Here is an 18957-nt window from a genome sequence, read left to right on the forward strand (position 1 = left end):
GCTCCATGAAACCAGAATTCAAAACCCTGGAAACCCATTAGGTGACTCTAGGAAAGTCACAGCCTCTCAGCCTCAGAGAAACGCAATGGGAAAGTCCCTCTAAAGAAGTCTTGCCAAGAAAATCCATTGACAGGTTTGTATTAAGGTCTCTGTAAGTCAAACCTTACTTGAAGTCACATAACAACAATAACAACAGCTTCAGTTTGAAAAGTAAAATATGTGTAAAAGCAGAGCAGTTGGGAAGCCAAGCAACCTGATATTAATGTACAGAGAAAACAGTCAGATTCTGAAAGATATAGGTCCAACTGAGAGGATACTTTTCCACATCATTTATTACAGAACGAGTAATAGAACATAGACTTGATTCTCACTTCAGAGACTGCAAGATATCTACATGTGGTAAACACATGTAAAAACCAATATACACCCAGATTGTGGGTTCAGGGGCTAGACAGATTGGCAGAAAGGGCTGGCAACACTTTCTGCCCCAGATGGAGACTGCAGCAACCAAACGCCACAGCCTCCAGGAAGCTTAAAAAGAACCCACTCCCAGCGGGTTCTTTTTAGGCTGTGCGCGGGATGCCATTGGTGCACTCGCGTGCAATGACATCCGCACGCTGCGCTGCTGTTTGAATATTGCACCACACAGACATCATCATGGATCTACTTCCTGAACAACTGATTGACCAACTTCCTGGCTGGCTATTCTTCAAGTTATTGCAAGGGAGGTGAATTACATAACATAACATGACTAATTTAAAAGGACAGGATCTACTGGTATGTGGGAGAAATTTAAGGAACAGAAATAACATACAGTATGTACAAATTGGGCATCATAGAAGCACCCAGGCAGGCTAGCGCACAGGTTGCATGATAACTTGGTAGAACATGTGAAGCTCCTTTGAAGGGTAATTCTCATCTGGGAAGATTTTTTTTAAAAAAAACTTCCAATGAATTCCAATGTGCTACCAAGTATGGAAATGTTCCACATCCACAGGAGATTGTGGGTGTAGAATCAATGAGATTATACAGTACTCACTTGTCCAGTCTTCATATCGCAATGCTGTAAAATGCCTACCTTGTAGGTCTATTTCTATACAGCTCTGCAACAAAATGTGATTCTGGGGAATTAAACCACCCAGTCTCCCTAGGTTAAAAGATGAAGGTTTTCCCTTGACAAGATTGTCTAGTTGTGATCAACTGTAGGGAGTGGTACACATCTCTGTTACTAAGCCGAAAAGCCAGCATTGTCAAAGACAACTGTGTGATTGGGTGGCCAGCATGACTGCACAGAATGCTTTTACCTTCCCACTGAAGTGGTACCTATTTATCTACTTGCACTTTTACATGCTTTCAAACTGCTAGGTTGGCAGAAGCTGAGACTAGCGATAGGAGCTCACTCCATCACATGGTGGTTGGGTCACGAACTGCCAAACTGCTGATCTTGTAATCATCAGTCACCACCATGTCCCTTCCTGTCTCCCAAGATTATGTTAAATTCCATGGACATCTTTAAAAAAAACATATTCCTTGTTATGAAAACCACAAGTATGAACTGGGATAACATATCTATGGATCATAGCTTAAATACCCTAAAGGCACAAGATCCCATGTGATCTTGGAAGTTAAGCTGGGTCTGTTCTGGTTAGTTCTTAGATGGGAGACTATCGATGACTACCAGATGCTGCATGCTATATTTCAGAAGAAGAAACTGGCAAAACCACTTCTGAATATCCCTTGCCCCCATGAAATTCAGGAGGTCACTGTAAGTCAACAAGTGACCTGAAGACACATACACACATATACACACCTAAAGATATCAGAGCAATGTGTAATGACCACAAAACAGATGTTACAACAATTTCCATGTAATGGAATATTATATTCCATTTAAAGTCATTTGTGGAATGACTATAAAATTCTTGGGGGGAAGAGAGGGTGTGGTTCAGTAAAAAGCCTTTCTCCCCTTGCAAGCTTAGCTTAATGAAATATATTCTGAGTTTTAGCAAATAACAAAATCATTTTTCTGTAGGGATTTGTTCAAAATCTCCAAAACAAACCAATTGGAACTGAAACAGCGTAACACTGCCATGGTCTCTTCCAACTCTATTATTCTGTGATTCTATGATCCTTTATATAGTTGTCCCTCCATATCCACAGATTCTGCATCCATGGATTCAACCAGGTAAAATATTGGGTTCAACCAACTCAAAAATATTTTTTTTAAAAAGAATCCAAAAAACCTAACCTTTGAGTTGTTCACTATTTTATATAAGGGGCACCATTTTACTATACCACTGTATATTGGAATGGGAGCATCCACAGATTTTGATATCCATGGGGTTCCTGGAACTAAACCCCAGTGCATACCAGGAGCCCAATCTACAGCTCTCTGGGAACAGGTCCTACACCCATTAGGTCTTACCTTTGGATCTTGCTGTGCAAGGCTAATGATACCTCACAGAAAGCTTAGATACAATGTGTAGCTCTTGATAGAAAGCCAATATGGCATAATGATTTGAGTGTTGGATTATAACACTGAAGACCAAGATTCAAATCCCCACTGATCCATTAAATCCACTGGGTGACCTTGGGCAAGTCACACTCCCTCAGCCTCAGAGGACAGCAATGGTTCAACCCCCCCCCCCCCCCCGAAGAAATCTGCCTAGAAAACCCCATGTTAGGGTTGCCTTAGAGTGACCGTTAAGTCTGAAACAACTTGAAGGCAAACAAGAACCACATCTATACATGTGTGCACATGTGTGTCTGTATCAGTAGAACTAGAAATCAAAGAAGAAGGTATAAATGTGTTAAATAGCTTGATTCATTCTGAATACAAATGTACAGAAAACAGTTAGACAATCTGAAATTTTTAGTAAAGGACTTGTGTTAACAACGAAACTGGTAAGCAAGCAAGAAAGAAAGACAAAGTTTTACAGCAACAGCCTCAACTACAGGGAGGGAACCTAGTTATTCACAGCATACAAGCCCTGGTTTCAGCTTTTTTCCAGCTTTTAACAAAATAATAATAATTTAAAAATCTACCGTTCAACTCTCTACAGCTATACAAACTGGAAATGGGTTTCTTTGTTCCTAACAGAACTAAGATTCTGAAAACCTGAAAGTCATCAGCGTTAGCTTCACTGCAGTGCTAGAATGCAAGCTGCATTACCTATTTGCAGTTAGGTAAATTTACTGAATATCTGCATGAAGTATGCAAAATTCCAGCTTTCAAATATTTATTGCAGTAATTTTATAATATACCTCTAGACCACAGATTCAAACGTCAAATCTATAGCTGTATAATGTAGCATTCAGAATGCAGCACTGCACTACTCAAAATAATGCTAAATGAGATAAAGAAATAAAAGTAGACTCTCATTTCTTTTTCAAAGACACAGACAAACAAGTAAGCTAAAAATGGAGGGCAAAAAGAAGGCACTGCCATTATTTTCTAATCTAGTATATTCTTCTAACACAGTGTAATCATTACAATCTTGGCACAAAATTAAAGAATGAATATATTTGTCAGCCACATCTGAACTGTACATCTCCACACTGTAGCTCTACCTGTTAGTCTAAGTAATGGATGTGATTCAGATCCTGTTGAAAGTAATATATCTCGTACATTTGAAAATAGCTGAGTTTATTAACAAATTCTAGAAAGAAAGTGCTACAAAAACTAAAATTATTTTAACATAGAAGTGTTATCTATTAAAGTCTCAGTATATTCAATACAGAATATTTTTAAAGCAAGTTTAAGAGCAAATATCAAAAAACTCAATATACTGCACAATAGACACTCGACTCTATGAAGGCCTAACCCTACTGAGCCTGCTTCTAATTTTAAATATTAATGCTAGCATAGCAGAGCTCTCATGTGATCTTCCATCTCTATGGAAACCTTTCTTAGCAATTGGTTGCCCATGAAGAAAGACTCCTAGTTTTCCTTGACCACAGGCTTTATATGTACATTCCTAGAATGTGATTCAGACACAAATGTTAACCCTACAGTAGGATATAACACATTTATTTTGAATTTAAGGCTTTTTAGAAAACCCTTTCCTCATCCTTCTCCATTCAGATCTGAAAAGAAAAAAAATACTGTATGCATTCACTGGCTGCACAAGAGAAACTCATATAAAGCCTTTACCAATTTCCAGTTATTTCATCTCCCTCATTCTACACAGATCATTTGAGTAAGGCACAAATAGCAAGCATAGACACAATCCACTGTGTGAGAGAGATTCTTAAGTCTGTATGCATAAGCTGCCTTTCCAGATGTGATCCTACACAGACAAAGGATGTTAATGTGTAAGGGGCGGGGGTGTTAGAAGTTAAACCAAACACCCAGCACATAGGTATGTGTAAACCCCACAAAAATGTTGGTACTGTCAATTCATCTGTCAGGGCAGGGGAAAGACTAATTCACAGTATTCCCTCCCCACCCCAAACAGCAATGTCAAAGCTGACCATCTGTTCAGTGGGGGAGATTCTTAACCACTGAGATTTATGGATCTTCTGCTGCACATGAGAATTGTTTTTCTGAGGCAAACACCTCCACAGTCTAAATCCCAATGCTACCCAAAACAAATAAAGGTTTAAAATATTTTAGTATGCCTTAAAAACTAAACGATATAAAGATTATTAATGTTGCAATATCTCATTGCACACACTCATACATACATATCAGTCATGTAATATGCTGTTCAATCACTAGATGTTAAAGGAAAGGTATTAAATAATTAGCATAAAGATACAACCCAGTGGTACTCAAACTTTTTATAATTGGGACCCCCCCCTCCGAAATCTACAAGCAGATGTCAGGCACACACCCTCGACACAGACATTTTGTTTATTTAGTGTGTGTATTTTCATTTGCTCACTCATGTATATTCATATTTTAACATTTTATAAGCAAAAAAATTGTCCAAATTAGAACAATTTTATTTAATTAAATTAAATGTTTAACTCAACACATATGTAAATTTTACACATAAAAGGTTTGGAAAGAAGAGAAAGAGGAGGAGTGTTGTGACCCCCTTGAGCAACTCTTGTGGCCCCCTGGGATCCTGCCTCACTGTTTGAGAATCACTGATGTAGCCCATTAAATGTTATGGAGAAAACAATTTCCCCATCATTTTGGGTAAATTTTGACTGAACTACATAAAATCAAGCCTAACAGGCAAAACATTTGCTGCTTTTGACTAGTTCAAGCCACCGTTTGCATTCCCACTTTTTTCTGTAGATGCAAATAGTGGTCTGGAGCTAAGCACTTGTGAAGACACACCCAACTAAAGGTGGTGGCAGGTTTGGGTGTGCAACACCCATACCTTGGTGAGATCAAACTCTTTACCCAAAAAAGGCTCTGAAGCTGAATGTAAAGTTCAAAAGGGGGAAAATTTAATTTAAAGGACAAAATAAAGAGTTTTCTCCTCCCCAGCTCTAAACAAAAGGTACTTTACAGTTTCAGCAATCTTCCGGATGTCATCTTTCTGGGTCTGATGTTAGTTTGCTCTCCTCACTCAATGGAGCTGGTGCAGGGTCTTTCAGCTCCTGAATTCTTTATTCACTTGTTGTTGGTAACTAATTTGGCTGAGTTGGTAACTAAATCAGCTAACTTGGTAACTAAAATGGCTAAACTGGTAACTGAAATGGCTAAGGTGTAAGAAATGCCCTTTCCAGCTGTCTGGGCCTGTTTGCCACCAAAAGACAGCTCTCTGCCTGCTCACAGCAAAGACTGCTCCCAACTAAAGGCTTCCAGCTACAACAGAGCATGTTGGGAAAGGGCAAACCAAACCTGGAAATAATGCAGGGGAATCCTACAGCTCCTCCCACAAACTAATACAAAGAACTTTTCCTACACTAAACATACTATGGCCTGAACCAACACGAAAGAAAATGCAGAGGGAAATTCAATCAGTCCTGGCAGGACATCACGGCACTGTTACTGAAAATGCTAGCAGTCATTGAAAGATAATTAGGACTATGAGATTGGCCAGTAGTATTTCTCTACCACTGTACTGCACATACACTTTTCTTTTCAAAATCTGAAATGTCATTATGAATTCTTTTACGTAATCATACAAACATCCTTACGTACTCACTCACTCCAATGATGCCTGTATGCATAAGCTGATGGGGCATGAGTATTCTGCTTCTCCCTGGACTGAGTTACTAAAGTGACTATAGTATTATTGTAATCTGGTCCCAGTAAATATTTCCAGTCAGAAAAAAGACAGTACTTGTTCTACTATGAGGATATTCTAGAACAATGGTCAAGAAGTTAGAGTGTGCCCTTGGTATAATATAAAGGGTGAAAGGCAAAAATGCTAGTGAAAGGCTGTCAGTTCCTCTGACAAATTAAATACACTTTCTTGGTGCTGGTGGACAAAAATATAAAAGGCACACTTCAAGCTTACAAATGAAAAATCTATTGTTGAGAAGAGAAAGAACTTCTACACATTCAATAATCAAGAATGCCTTTAGTCTTTTTTTCTCAAGAAGTTGATTCCTCAAGTGTCAAGGATCTGATGAAGTCTTCTGTTTCTCTTTGACAGATGAAATGATGGGTGTAATGCTGGGATCAGCTGAATTATTCCCTTAATTTCCTCTGCATCAAATTCTTCAAGAAAGGCACCTCTGTTTGTTCCAGGGGTGATCAGAATGTTGAGCAACATCATGAGAAAAAGAGAAACAGAAGTCAATGGCTTGGTTAGGGTGATTGTAGTTGTTTTTGCTCCAGCCAAGGATCTGGCTTAGAAGAGAACACTGATATGTCTGCTGCAGTGCTTAGACACAGAATTTCTTGTAAGCACAGTCCAGTGGTAGTTCTGGAAGAAAACTGCTGCCACAGAGAAAGGTACCAAAGACTGTATTTAAAACAAAAAGTAACCACAAGAAACCAACCTGTAATTTTTAGTCTTCTTTCTAACCTGAAATCTGTCTATGCAAAACAACAGCTTTCACTCCTAAAGAACAAATTCTATATGCTGACCCTGCTCTCTGGGTACAATGATGCTGAACTGGAACCAGGCATGTTCGCAAACAGAGGCAGAACTCACTACATCCTTCAAACCACAATCAACATTATGACATGAAGTGCTTAATGTTTTCTTAGCTAAGAGGAAGGGTTCAGAATGAGAATATATGAGCCAGCTGTTCCATGTCATCTGGAGGGTGATCAAAATAAATCAGGAGCCATTTTCACAGAACATACTAGTACCTAGCTCTATAAGTCTCGGTAGTCAAACATTTACGAAGACATCTGACTGTAGAATATTTTTCTACCCTGCTTGTCAGTTATGAAGGGATGCAGAAATGAACACTCTTTCCTGGAACAAGCTATAGACAGTTTAAAAAGGTAAAAACAGCTCCTTTGCTTTATATGATACTGCTTTTCAGGTAGTATGAAGTGGCTCAACAATTTGCTCAACAATTTTGATCACAAAAGGGCTGTCAAAAAAAAAAACCAAAAAAAAACCAAAAACCAGGAAACTGGATTATTTATACTTGGCATTTGGCCATTCATGACATTCACCACACAAGATATCTTCATACTGACTGGAACAGACACAGAAAGCTATCTTATGAATCAGACCACTGGCCCATTCTATTCTATATTATCTACAATGATGATGGTGATGTCTACATTGATGATGTCAAGAGTGTCAGAGCCTTGACACAGGCATTCCTGTTGCACTTACAGTGCGCCCGCATTATACGCGGGCGCGCTTTACGCACTCTTGAGCATATGCGCTCAAGCCGCGGGGCACGCATGGGGCAGAAGGGATGGCACGTCCCGAACCCCATTGTTTCCAATGGGGCTCGAGCATAGGTGGAATTTGCCTTACGCGGCGGGGTCCGGAATGGATCCCCCGCGTAAGGCAAGGGCGGACTGTATAACCTAAATGGTGCACACTACAGTTAGATGCAAAAGTCCAACTGAGCAAAGGAGCCAAGACTATCTTATATACTTGACTATAAGTTGATTTCATGTATACGTTGAGGGCAGGTTTTGGGGCCAAAACTATGGATTTTGATAACATCCATGGCTAAGTCGGGAGTAAAACTTAAAGGCATGTGTGTACCTAGGGGAAAAGCATGTAAACTTAGGGGCAAAGTATGTAAAGGAAAAAACAAAGGAAAAGGATGCCAAAGAATGTACAATATTCCAGCAGGCATAACTGTTACATATGGAGTTCTCAGGACTTGCCACATCTGATCCCAAAGACTTGTCATGGAAAGCTGTTGGCACTTTTTCTCATAAAAATGCCCAGAATCTCAATAATCTATTGTAATAAATTTGTCTAGTAAACTGCAATTAATGTAAACAAAAATACACTTGCTGCATCTCACAGAGGCAAACCATCCACTGCAGGGACTTTTTCTCCACATAATGTGGTGTTTTAAAATACATCTGCTAATGTGGTAAGTTCATAGAAAACTGATGGGGAGACTTGTAACAGGCAAAAACCTAGAGCAATGTCTACCCACACTAAAGAAATAAAACAGAAACATTAAATTAATTGTAGAAAAGACACCAGAGTGATTACTTCTGCCAAATCTGTGCAACAAGTCAGGTCCTCAACAGAAAAGGCCCAGATAATACTGCACTTCAGAAATGTAATTTAGACTTAAATTTCAGTTTTTAATATTTTATCATATCAAACCAAACTTTATAGGCAATAAAAATATTAAACAATAAACTGTATAACATGGGCAAGATCCAGAGTTACTCTTTTACAAACAAAAGTCCCTTCCATTTAGAAAGGGTTCCACTCACAAAAAATCTGGACTCTTGTCATTCAAATACAGAGACAAGGAAATGTCCCTGATCATTAGTATGAATAGTCATTTTATCTAGGGCCCATATATGAGAGGGAATCGAAGAATCCAGCCACAAATAATAAATACAGGTTGAGACTCCCTTATCCAAAAAGCTTGGACCAAACGTGTTTTGGATTTCAAAGTTCTTCAGATTTTAAAATATTTGCATATATAATGAGCAATCTTGGAGAAGTGACCCAAGTCAAAACATGAAATTCATTTGTGTTTCATCTACAAGCTATACCTGAAGCGGGGGCATCATGGGGGTGCAGATCACACCAGGTGACACCCTATGGGGGGTGCCAACACCACCACTCCCCAAACATCTGCCTTTTGGCAGAAACGGTCTGTGGCATTCGCCTGCATCCATTTAAAAAGCTGGAGATGGTGTGAGTTGGGCAAGGCTCTGTTGGAGGAGAAAGGAGAGGCCTCAGTTTTTTAAAAAATAATTTTTAAGTTTTAAGTTTTCTTTAATAAAATCACATCTTACCAAATTTTCACTTTAACCACATGAAACTATGTATATGTAAACACATTTAGGCTGGGCACATAATACTGTAATTTAAAGGTATAATTTTAATTTTGCTAGTTTATGTCACAATTATTACTATAACATTCAGTGATATAAGGGAACTGTGATTAATGAGTAACATTAGAACAATTATTTTTCCCATTAGAATTCTATATGGATGTAACAAAGTTTCTGCAAGTAACAAAGTTTGCTTATGATGAACCATCAGAAACCAAAAGTTTCGCTGTCTCAGCCACCTATGTGGGCAATTTTGGATTTTGGAGTATTTCAGATTTCGGAATTCCGGATAAGTGATACTCAACCTGTATGTATATTTCCCACTACTACATTCAAATTTTAATACCTCATGATAATCTTTCATGGAATTACAATGTGAATGCATCATTTAAAAAGAATTAATGACTGCTGCAAGGTCATATACACTGATGAAGGACTAAAATAGCTGCATTAGGTATGTCCCAAGGGTTTACATGTGCCAATGGGAGTTCTAACATTTTTTATTTAACTACCATGTTCCCATGCTTTTCATACCCAATACCTTTTCACCCTCTTCTTGATTCAAAACTGGTCTGCCATGAGGCAAGATATAGTATTACATCTAAACCATGCCCAAGAAACAAGCATACAAATCTGTATTCCCTTCATGGCATCTCATTCCAAGTACTGTATTTTCTGAATCCAAATTGTATGCCCCCTGCCCCTTTTTGCACTTCTTGTAAATACAAAATTATTATATCACTAATTCTGACATATTATTTTTGAGTAAAAATCAATATTTGTTAAATTTCAGGCAAATTCTAATTTTGTAGATTTGACTGGGGGGAGACAGCAAAATCTATGGGGGGGTCCCTTTTTAGTTAACTCTACTGCATTTTGATCTTCGGTGTTCTGTATTTCCAATCCAGAATCGGCTTCCAATACAAGAAATTCTAGTCTATCATCTTCAAGCAACTCATTAATGCTGGAAAAAATATAACCCACCTGTGTATGAATCCTCAAATCTTCACCCTCTTTTTGTGACTCATGACCCCTACCCCCACACACACAAGATCCTCCAATCCCCCAGACTTTTCTGCTTGTTTTCAGCTTAAAACAGGTCTAGAAACACACACACAATCCCACCTCCCAAAAAACAGCCAAAAATGAAGTGACATCTTTTATCTTCAATTTCATCTCAGCACAGCAGTGTGGCATGCCAGGGACACAAGGGACAGCTGATCTCTCCTGTCTTAATCTAACCACTCCATACTGCAATTTTACTGTATCAAGTATGCTATCAAGTATCACAGAATAACTCTTATCCATCAGTAGTGGACACTGCTGTTTTTCAAATATATCTGCTACTTCCTTGATCTTCTTGGGTATATTGAGGGAACCATGGACCTTATCTGCATATTGTACATTCCTACACACTAACTAGCCCAATATTTTTCTGTGACTTTCATGATTTTGTTTTGGAGGATTTTTCCATATTTATTGTTATTTTTATGTTTCCCTTTTCATTTCTCTTCCACTGGCTTTCATATTTCTTCCACCATTCACAACTTTAAACAAGTAACATGGGCATGCAAGATACATAAGCACACAATCTGAGAAAGACTGAGAAACATTTTATATTTCTGTTTAAGCATGATCACACTTGGAAAAAAATGTGGTTTTCTGTTGCCTTGTAACGTAATATAATAGTGCAATGGATGGTTGCAATAGGTGCCATCATGCCTACTGTTTACAAAGTTTCGTTAGTATCTTTTGCCTTGACCTCCAAACGTCACTCAAAATCACAAATGCCTTGCTGTAAATGCCTACCACAAACAGAATCGTATATACTCAACTATAAGTCAACCTCAGGTATAAGTCGACAGCAGGTTTTGGGGCCAAAATTATGGATTTTGCCATGATCCGTGAATAAGTCAAGGGTAAAACTTGGAGGTTCCTTCGGTGTATGTGTGCGTACAAGCAAGAGAGACTCTAACTGAGGCTTTTTGCTTCAGTGTTTGTGTCAACTTTGGTTTCAACCTTCATCCGGACAGCAATGGCCAAAATTGTCTAACAGCAATTTATTACTCAGGACTCTTTCGATTGGCACAAGAGAAAAAGAAAATCTTTTCCCACCACACAGGGAAATCTGAAAGACCTACTATCCCATTACCATACTGACCCATAAATAAGTCGACCTGGAATTTGAGAACCACCTTAAACTGAGAGCAAGATTAAATGACACCTTTATATGTTATTCTCAACAAAGTACAGTGGTTCTCCACATTCACTGTAGTTAGGGGTGAAGGACCCCCGTGAATGTGGAAAAAAGCAAATTTAAAAAAAAAAACACTTTTCTTTTTATCTAAGAGAACACCTCTCTAGGAATCTCCAGGTCCTCCAGTGCAACTCTATGGTCAACCTCTGCTGGAAGACCTACAAATGCCTACAGAAGTGTTTTGTCTAGGTTCTCCAGCATGATTGTACGGTCAGCTTCTGGCAGAGTTGTGCTGGAGGACATAGTGATTCCTAGACCGAACATTTATCAAAACTAAAAATCTGCAAAAGTCAAAGCCACAAATGTGGAGGGCCAACTGTATACATTAATTCTACCTAGAGCAGATCCACTGAAATGAACAAGCCTTATTAGTCTCAAGTAACTAAAATTACATTGATTTCAATACGTTTACTTGAGTGTTGGACGACGACTCCGGAGATCATGGTTCAATTCCCTGTTCGAACATAAAAACCCACTGGGTGACATTGGACAAGTCACACTCTTTCAGCCTCAGAGGATGGCAATAACAAACCCCCTCTGAAGAAACTTGCCAAGAAAACCCTATGATAGGTTCATCTTAGGGTCACCATAAGTAAAAAGTGACTTGGAGATACACAACAACAAACTCTAGGCAGGACTGAATTTGGATTCAGCCACATAGCCTCAAACAAAACATAATTAACAAAAACAGATCTTAATTGGCATTTCAATACATCAGGATCTGTCCTACATTTCTACAATACTAGCAAATAGTCATACTGATTTTAAATATTTCTTCCTCCTCTTAACAGTACAGTCATACCATCTGTTACCAGACTTTCATTTAAAATTCTTAAGGAAATGAAAACTAATTATCTCTCAATGTTATGCAATTTATCTAAGCAAATTAGTCCCTGTCCTTATAACGTCTGTCTTGGAATGGATGGAAATATAACTACGACTAAAGTTACCAAGGCACTATAATTTAATATAAAGCATATGAAAACTGCAGCATCCAAACACCTCTTATTGACAATCAAGCACCAGTGGGTATGTGTGGGCACATGCCCCAGTTCACCAGCCTCCCTCTTCGTGATTCCATCTGATTCTCAGAAAATGTTCTCTACAGTAATGCTTTACATGGTAAACTGAATACTATGCTAACAAAATAGTCTTTCTGTGTAATTCTCAACTAACCGGTATCGGTTTTGTTTGGTATTACCACATAATTAGGTTTTTTAAAAACATTATGCCCTGTTCTCAGTCCATATATAATTTCCTAAAAAACGAAACAAAAAACTGCTTACTGAAAGGAAATGAAATTGAAAAAGACATTTTATCCAAATCTCCTCCCCCAATAAAACAAAACAAAACAAAAAACACCCACACAAATAAAACAAAACCTATGCCACTCACAGGAAATGCATTATACAAAACAGTAATGTTATAAAGGTTTTAAAATAGTGTTTCTTTTGGACTTCTCGTGTGAACTTTTTTTCTTGAGGATTCCAATACTGTGAAAATGCTTAACTTATACCAACCATATAAACTCACATGGTGTCCTCATAATAATATCAGCAGCACTTACTCATCATACTTGATATGATATATCGTATCTTCATCATTGTCCATATAATCTGAATAAGATGTAGAAGGTGCATTGTCCAAATGATTGATATTTTCTCTAGAGTGTTCTTGGCTTAAATTTCCATTAGTCCTTTTGTAATTACTGCCACTCTTTCCTTGTGCTTTTCCATTTTTATGTCCTTTCGTTGTTCGAGTTACATTTTCTATATGGGCTTCAAACCACGATCCTATCGTCTCATCGCGGGCATCTACCAGTTCATTTATCTAAAAAAAAATGACAGTGAGTAAATGTTATGCTGAAAAAGTATATAACTTGATGAGGGGAAATTCTGAATTAACTGTATTCCAAATTATAATACAGTTGCATTAGTTTAACAGTAGGCAGGTACTTTCCACCTTCAGATTTTTAAAATTAAACAGAATCCTTTGTGTTTTGTCAGAAGTTACAAAATTTACAAAAAAAATTAAAAAATAGAAATTTAATCTAAATAGGACTGCTTCTGTTTAATATCATTCTTCACTCTTTCAAAATACAATCACCAACTCATGGTGGATGTAAAAGGTTTTCAACAATGCTTGATATAGCCTCATTTTATCTTACAGAATTTCTAGCATTTTACTCCTTTCTTCATGAGCACCTCTACAGAAGTTTCATAATCCACACAGTAAATCCTTTAGGCTAGAAAACATTTTCCAATACAAACATTTAACACTGCCAGAAGAACTGGTTGCAATTGTATTTGTATATAATCTATCTAAGGAAACAGTATAATATACAACCTGGCCTTTTCTGGGTATCACGTTTTACAAGTAAAATACAGTTTGCAATTTGTCCTGTGTAATACAGATGCCTTTCCCCTTGGAAATGTTTCTGCAGAGTAGAAATTTCATCTTCTTAGTATTCAGAAGACAACTGTTTTACCACTGGGAGATAAGATAGACTGGAACAGTTCAGGCAGTTTGGAAAGTGAACTGTAATCACATGGGATTATTGGCCAGTCCCAGTGTTATCAAAGATGATTCACACAAAAAAACAACCCAAAAAACCCCCTGCCTCCCCTTATGTCACTGCAGTAATTTTTTTTAAAGCTGCATATTAAATGCTTTCGTTTTTAAAAACAAAAACAAAGCCACAACAGGCAGACTTTTAAAGCTACTTTTTAAATCACTTGTAGTAAGTAGAATCTTTTCAAACAACCAGAACATCTTAATAGATCATGGACGAGTTTTCACCTTTTAGTCCACAAATGACTTCCTCAGGTATGGGAAATCATTTAAGTACCGAATGAGTTATAGTTCTGTTTACAAAGTTGCCCTGATCGTTATATTTACAACTGACAAGACATGTTTGCATGGGTTCCTCTTCTCCCACAATTAATAACTTGGCAATTTGTATATAGTATCTTAAACTATCTAAGCTAAAAGCTAAAAAAAAGAAGGCTACCATGCATCTTTCTGTTGTTGGCACTTGTTACTTGCACTGATCTAGTATCAGGGCTAATATAAGTAAATTCATGGTTCTGCCTTGAATAAAGAATTGGACTACAGGGCATTTAGTTTTCCTTTTCTTTTTGGCTGATAAAATGGGTTACAATATGTATCTGCCAATAACAATGGACCTTGCAGCGTGTGGTGCCAAGATACATACCTCTCATGTATTCCTAATGCCTAAACTAAATGCTGCATACAGGTGTGCAGACAGAATTGGCTGCAGTTGGAGCAGCCCAGCACAAATCACTTATATAATCCAGGATTAAACAAACCCATTTGAAGCCACAAAGTCTGTTTCTTTTGTCCCACTACTATCCTTTTCAGGCAAAAAAGAGATGAATGGCCAGTTATGGAAACCACCAGAAATATAGGTTGATTTTTTAAAAAATAGGTCATGGTAATTTATGTGTGCCTTTCTGTCCCACCGCCAGAACCTCTATGCTATACAGTATGTTCTTCTTGTACTTCTGATCTTTGCTGCAGACGTTTCAGTGTTCATTTTCCTTAGCTTTGTTATGGAAGGGACAGAGGAATATGCAGAAGAGTGAGCCAGATGAAATGATCTCAAAGGCCAGATCTAGCCTGCAGCAACTCATTGGATCACAAGGAAGTAGATCACAAAACTCAGCAAATGGCAATATTTTGGCATAAGAAGACTTACTCTTATGACCTCAGGTGAGTTATCAAACTAGACTCATGAGCCTTGGTAATAGGCTTCTAAGAACTGAACCATTAACAATGCCTGAATTCCAGCTGCAGCAGTATGTAGTTCAGTATCAGCAAATTTCTATGGTAACTGAATATTAAATGAGGCATGTGAAAAGGCTTCTACATTTTCCGCCAAATCAAACCAACACACGGGCTCCCTTGGAACACAGTCTCTAAAATCATGTAAGAAAACTGAATTTGTATGCCTTTGAAAGTGAAAAAACCCATATAAACTATTATCAAAAATTATTTGAAGTCACAATATAGAAGAAAACATGGCATATAAAACAGCTTTCACTTCTTACTGATTCCATTGATGCCATACCAAGTAAGAAAGAATTGAAATATGTTAAATATTCCAAGTTGGAAGCTACCCTTGCCAAACAGTTCTGAAATCACAAAACATAGGCTGCAACTGCACTACAGAAATAATCCAACTTGACACAACTTTAACTGATATAGCTCAATGCTATGGAATCCTGGGAACTATAGTTTCTTGCAGCACCAGAGCTCCCTGACAGAGAAGGCTAAATGTCTCTCAAAACTACAAATCCCAGAATTCCATAACACTGAGCCACAACAGTTAAAGTGGTGTCAAACAGGATTATTTTTGCAGAGTGGACACAGCCCTAGTGTCAGAATTTACTGCTTATCTATCCTATAAACAGTAATATAGGTGCCTCAGCTAAAGCAACCTTGGTCTGAATATCCTTAACCTTATTCTGCATTTTATGCCGTTGTTCACTTTCTATTTGCACTGAATGTGATCCTTTCAATAATTGATCTTTCTTAGATTCTAAATCTTTAAGCCTTTCCCACCAAACATTCCAACCTGATAGCTATTTTACCTTAACGTCTTCAAATTTTCCATTTAATCAAGAATGACATGATTTAAAATTTGTCTCAGTATTTTTGGATTTAGTCCTAGTACTATGTAAACTCATCTAAAACCTATTTATAAATTCCCCCATTGGTTTTTTTCTTCATCTGCCTTGCCTTTATATGTTAACCACTTCAAAGCTAGATATCATTCTTCTTTTTAGAAAAGAAAGGCAAAGGATTGGGATTTCAGCCTCATAGACAATGCATCTAGTCTGTTATATATCCCTCTAAAGAAAACATTCTCGCAATAATCAATACTGCACAAAACTTTTTACTTATCACATCCAGTACTGTAGTACTAATAGAACCATGTGATGCATAAACAGTTGAAAATAAGCCAGAGGTTGTGCACTCCCACCCAGAGCATGTATCTCCCTTGTGGGCCCAAATATGCTGAGGGAAACATAAGTCAATATAGAGCTAAGTTGTCAAGCACCCAGTTGAAAATACAGGCCTTAAACCTAAGACAGAATACCATCCCACAACTTGCTTTCTTCTTAGTACAGTACATAACAAGGTTCAGCCAACATTATGTCATCATCATCCCCTGGATGTCATTAAAGGATAAGGGACACTAAGATCTAGTTTCTTCCTACTTATTGATCATAAAGAAGTGTCCAAGCTATTATTTATTTATTTAGCAACACGCTTTTCCCCCACCAATGAGCAGTGGTGACGAACCTATGGCACGCGTGCCAAAGGTGGCACTCAGAGCCCTCTCTATAGGCACACACGCCAGTTTGTTACTAGAAAGCCAGAGGGATGCGGCACTTTGCGATAAATAAGTGGGTTTTGGATTGCAATTTGGGCACTAGGTCGCTAAAAGATTCGCCATCACTGTCCTAGAGAGTTCCTGTAAGGAGGAGAAGATGAGAAAATCAACTTTGACCTGATGTTTCTCTGAAAACCAGCCAGAGGAATTCAAAGGTATTGTCAGCACAGAACTTTCATCCCAACATATGTTCCCTATACAAAACTCATTTTTTTAAAAATTGTCTTTATGGTGCTCATGAAGGTAAATGTTTTATATGGCATTATACCAAATCAACAGATTACAAAAATTACACTAAAGCAGCAAGGTCACAAAAAACACAAATACCTTGTATCGTCCAATGCCAGGATCAATAAGAAATGAGCGGGCTGATGTAGATGGCAGATTAGATGATCCACTGTTTGTTCCTTGCTTGACTTTGTTCTTACAGTTGGAAACATTGCAGGGACTAGGTTTTCCATCTTTATTAGTCAATGAAATTGTAGGAGCATCAGATTCTGAGCGTATCAAAAGCTGAACTATATCATTCAGTCCAACATTATAATCAAATAAGGTATGTCCATCTTCAAGCTATATAAAATAAAATCCAATAGAACAGCAATCAGTAAAAGTTATTTCAAAAGACTGTATTTTAAATATATAAAGAACTGCATCAATATACTTCTGAAAGACTTTCAAACATGCTAATTTAGAGAGAAAACTGCATTGTCACCAGCTCATACTAGTTATTAATCACCAATACAAAATTATAACATTCATTTGCTTTTAAAAGTAGTCTTTGAAATACGAAAAAACCTATTCTGAATGTAATTGTAATATATCACCAGTTGCTATATATCTTTGCTTCTCTGAACAAAAGAATGGGATAGCTAACAAAACAAGGTTAAGGTAACAATAGGAGTTCTTCATCTATGACCAATCCTCATGATGAAAATGTCTGATTGTGTCTGTATAAGCCTTCAAGTTGCCTGTCAACTTATGGTGACCCCATGCATTTGATAGGGTTTTCTTAGGTAAGGATTACTCAGAGGCAGTTTTGCCAGTTCTTTCCTCTGAAATATAGCCTACAACACCTGCCATTCATTGGTGGTCTCCCATCCAAGTACTAACCAGGACTGATCCTTCTTAGCTTCCAGTGTCAGTGCATCTGAAGAAGCTAAATCCACAAAAGCTCAAACTAAAATATATTCAGTTTTAAATATGCAGCCAGATTCCTTCTTATAAAGAGGAAGAGAGACCTATACAGTCAGCCCTCCATATCCATATATTTTTAATCCACGGTTTCAAGCATCCATCGTTTGAAATTATTTTAAATATATAGAAATTCTCAAAAGCAAACCTTGATTTTGCCATTTTATGCAAGGAACACCATCTTACTGTGCCCTTATATTTAATGGGACTTGAGTATTCACAGATTTTTGTATTCGCGGGGGGGGGGGGGGGTGTTCCTGGAACCAAACCCCAGCAGGTACCAAGAGCTCAGTGTAGATGGCTGTGGGCTTCCTTGGGAAAGCAGACTTATCAGCAGTGTTCACTTGTAGTTTTTGCTCAGGTTATGTTTCAGTCTTTGCCCATGCAAAGGTGTTGAGTAAACCTATTTACTGATACTGTATGGTAAGAAACTTGTCTCACAACATGCAATCCTCCTAAAGTCAAACAACCAAAGAAGAGAATAGGGGATGAAGACTGGAGCTCTGGTTTGAGTCAATAACTATTTTTTCCTCTTCAGGCACAAGTAGGGAACTGGTGGCATCCAAGCAATCTTTTCAGTATTGAACAGTGGGCCAGTTGTAAATACATACAAGCAGCAACACTGATGATTTTTATTTATAGACAATTTAATCTTCATTATTTGATAACCCCAGCTCACTGAATTCAAGATTCCAAGGCACAGTAGTATTCTGCCTTGTATAAGGTAGTGTA

General features: G+C 37.8%; 1 protein-coding gene across 2 annotated transcripts in view; it reads right to left on the reverse strand.

Moving 5' to 3' along the window:
• UHRF2 (ubiquitin like with PHD and ring finger domains 2) overlaps nt 1-18957 on the reverse strand; it is a 63821-nt gene that overhangs the window by 34851 nt on the left and 10013 nt on the right. For both annotated transcript variants that reach the window (XM_089489924.1, XM_089489913.1), the window contains exons 2-3: nt 17362-17604; nt 13183-13445 (exon numbers count right to left, since the gene is read on the reverse strand). In XM_089489924.1, coding sequence (XP_089346050.1) covers nt 13183-13445; nt 17362-17604 — 506 coding nt within the window. The remainder of the gene's footprint in view (nt 1-13182; nt 13446-17361; nt 17605-18957) is intronic.

The sequence above is a fragment of the Sceloporus occidentalis genome, unplaced genomic scaffold, assembly GCF_023333645.1.
Source record: "Sceloporus occidentalis isolate IW3139 unplaced genomic scaffold, rSceOcc1.0.p SCAF_1, whole genome shotgun sequence".
NCBI lineage: Eukaryota > Metazoa > Chordata > Lepidosauria > Squamata > Phrynosomatidae > Sceloporus > Sceloporus occidentalis.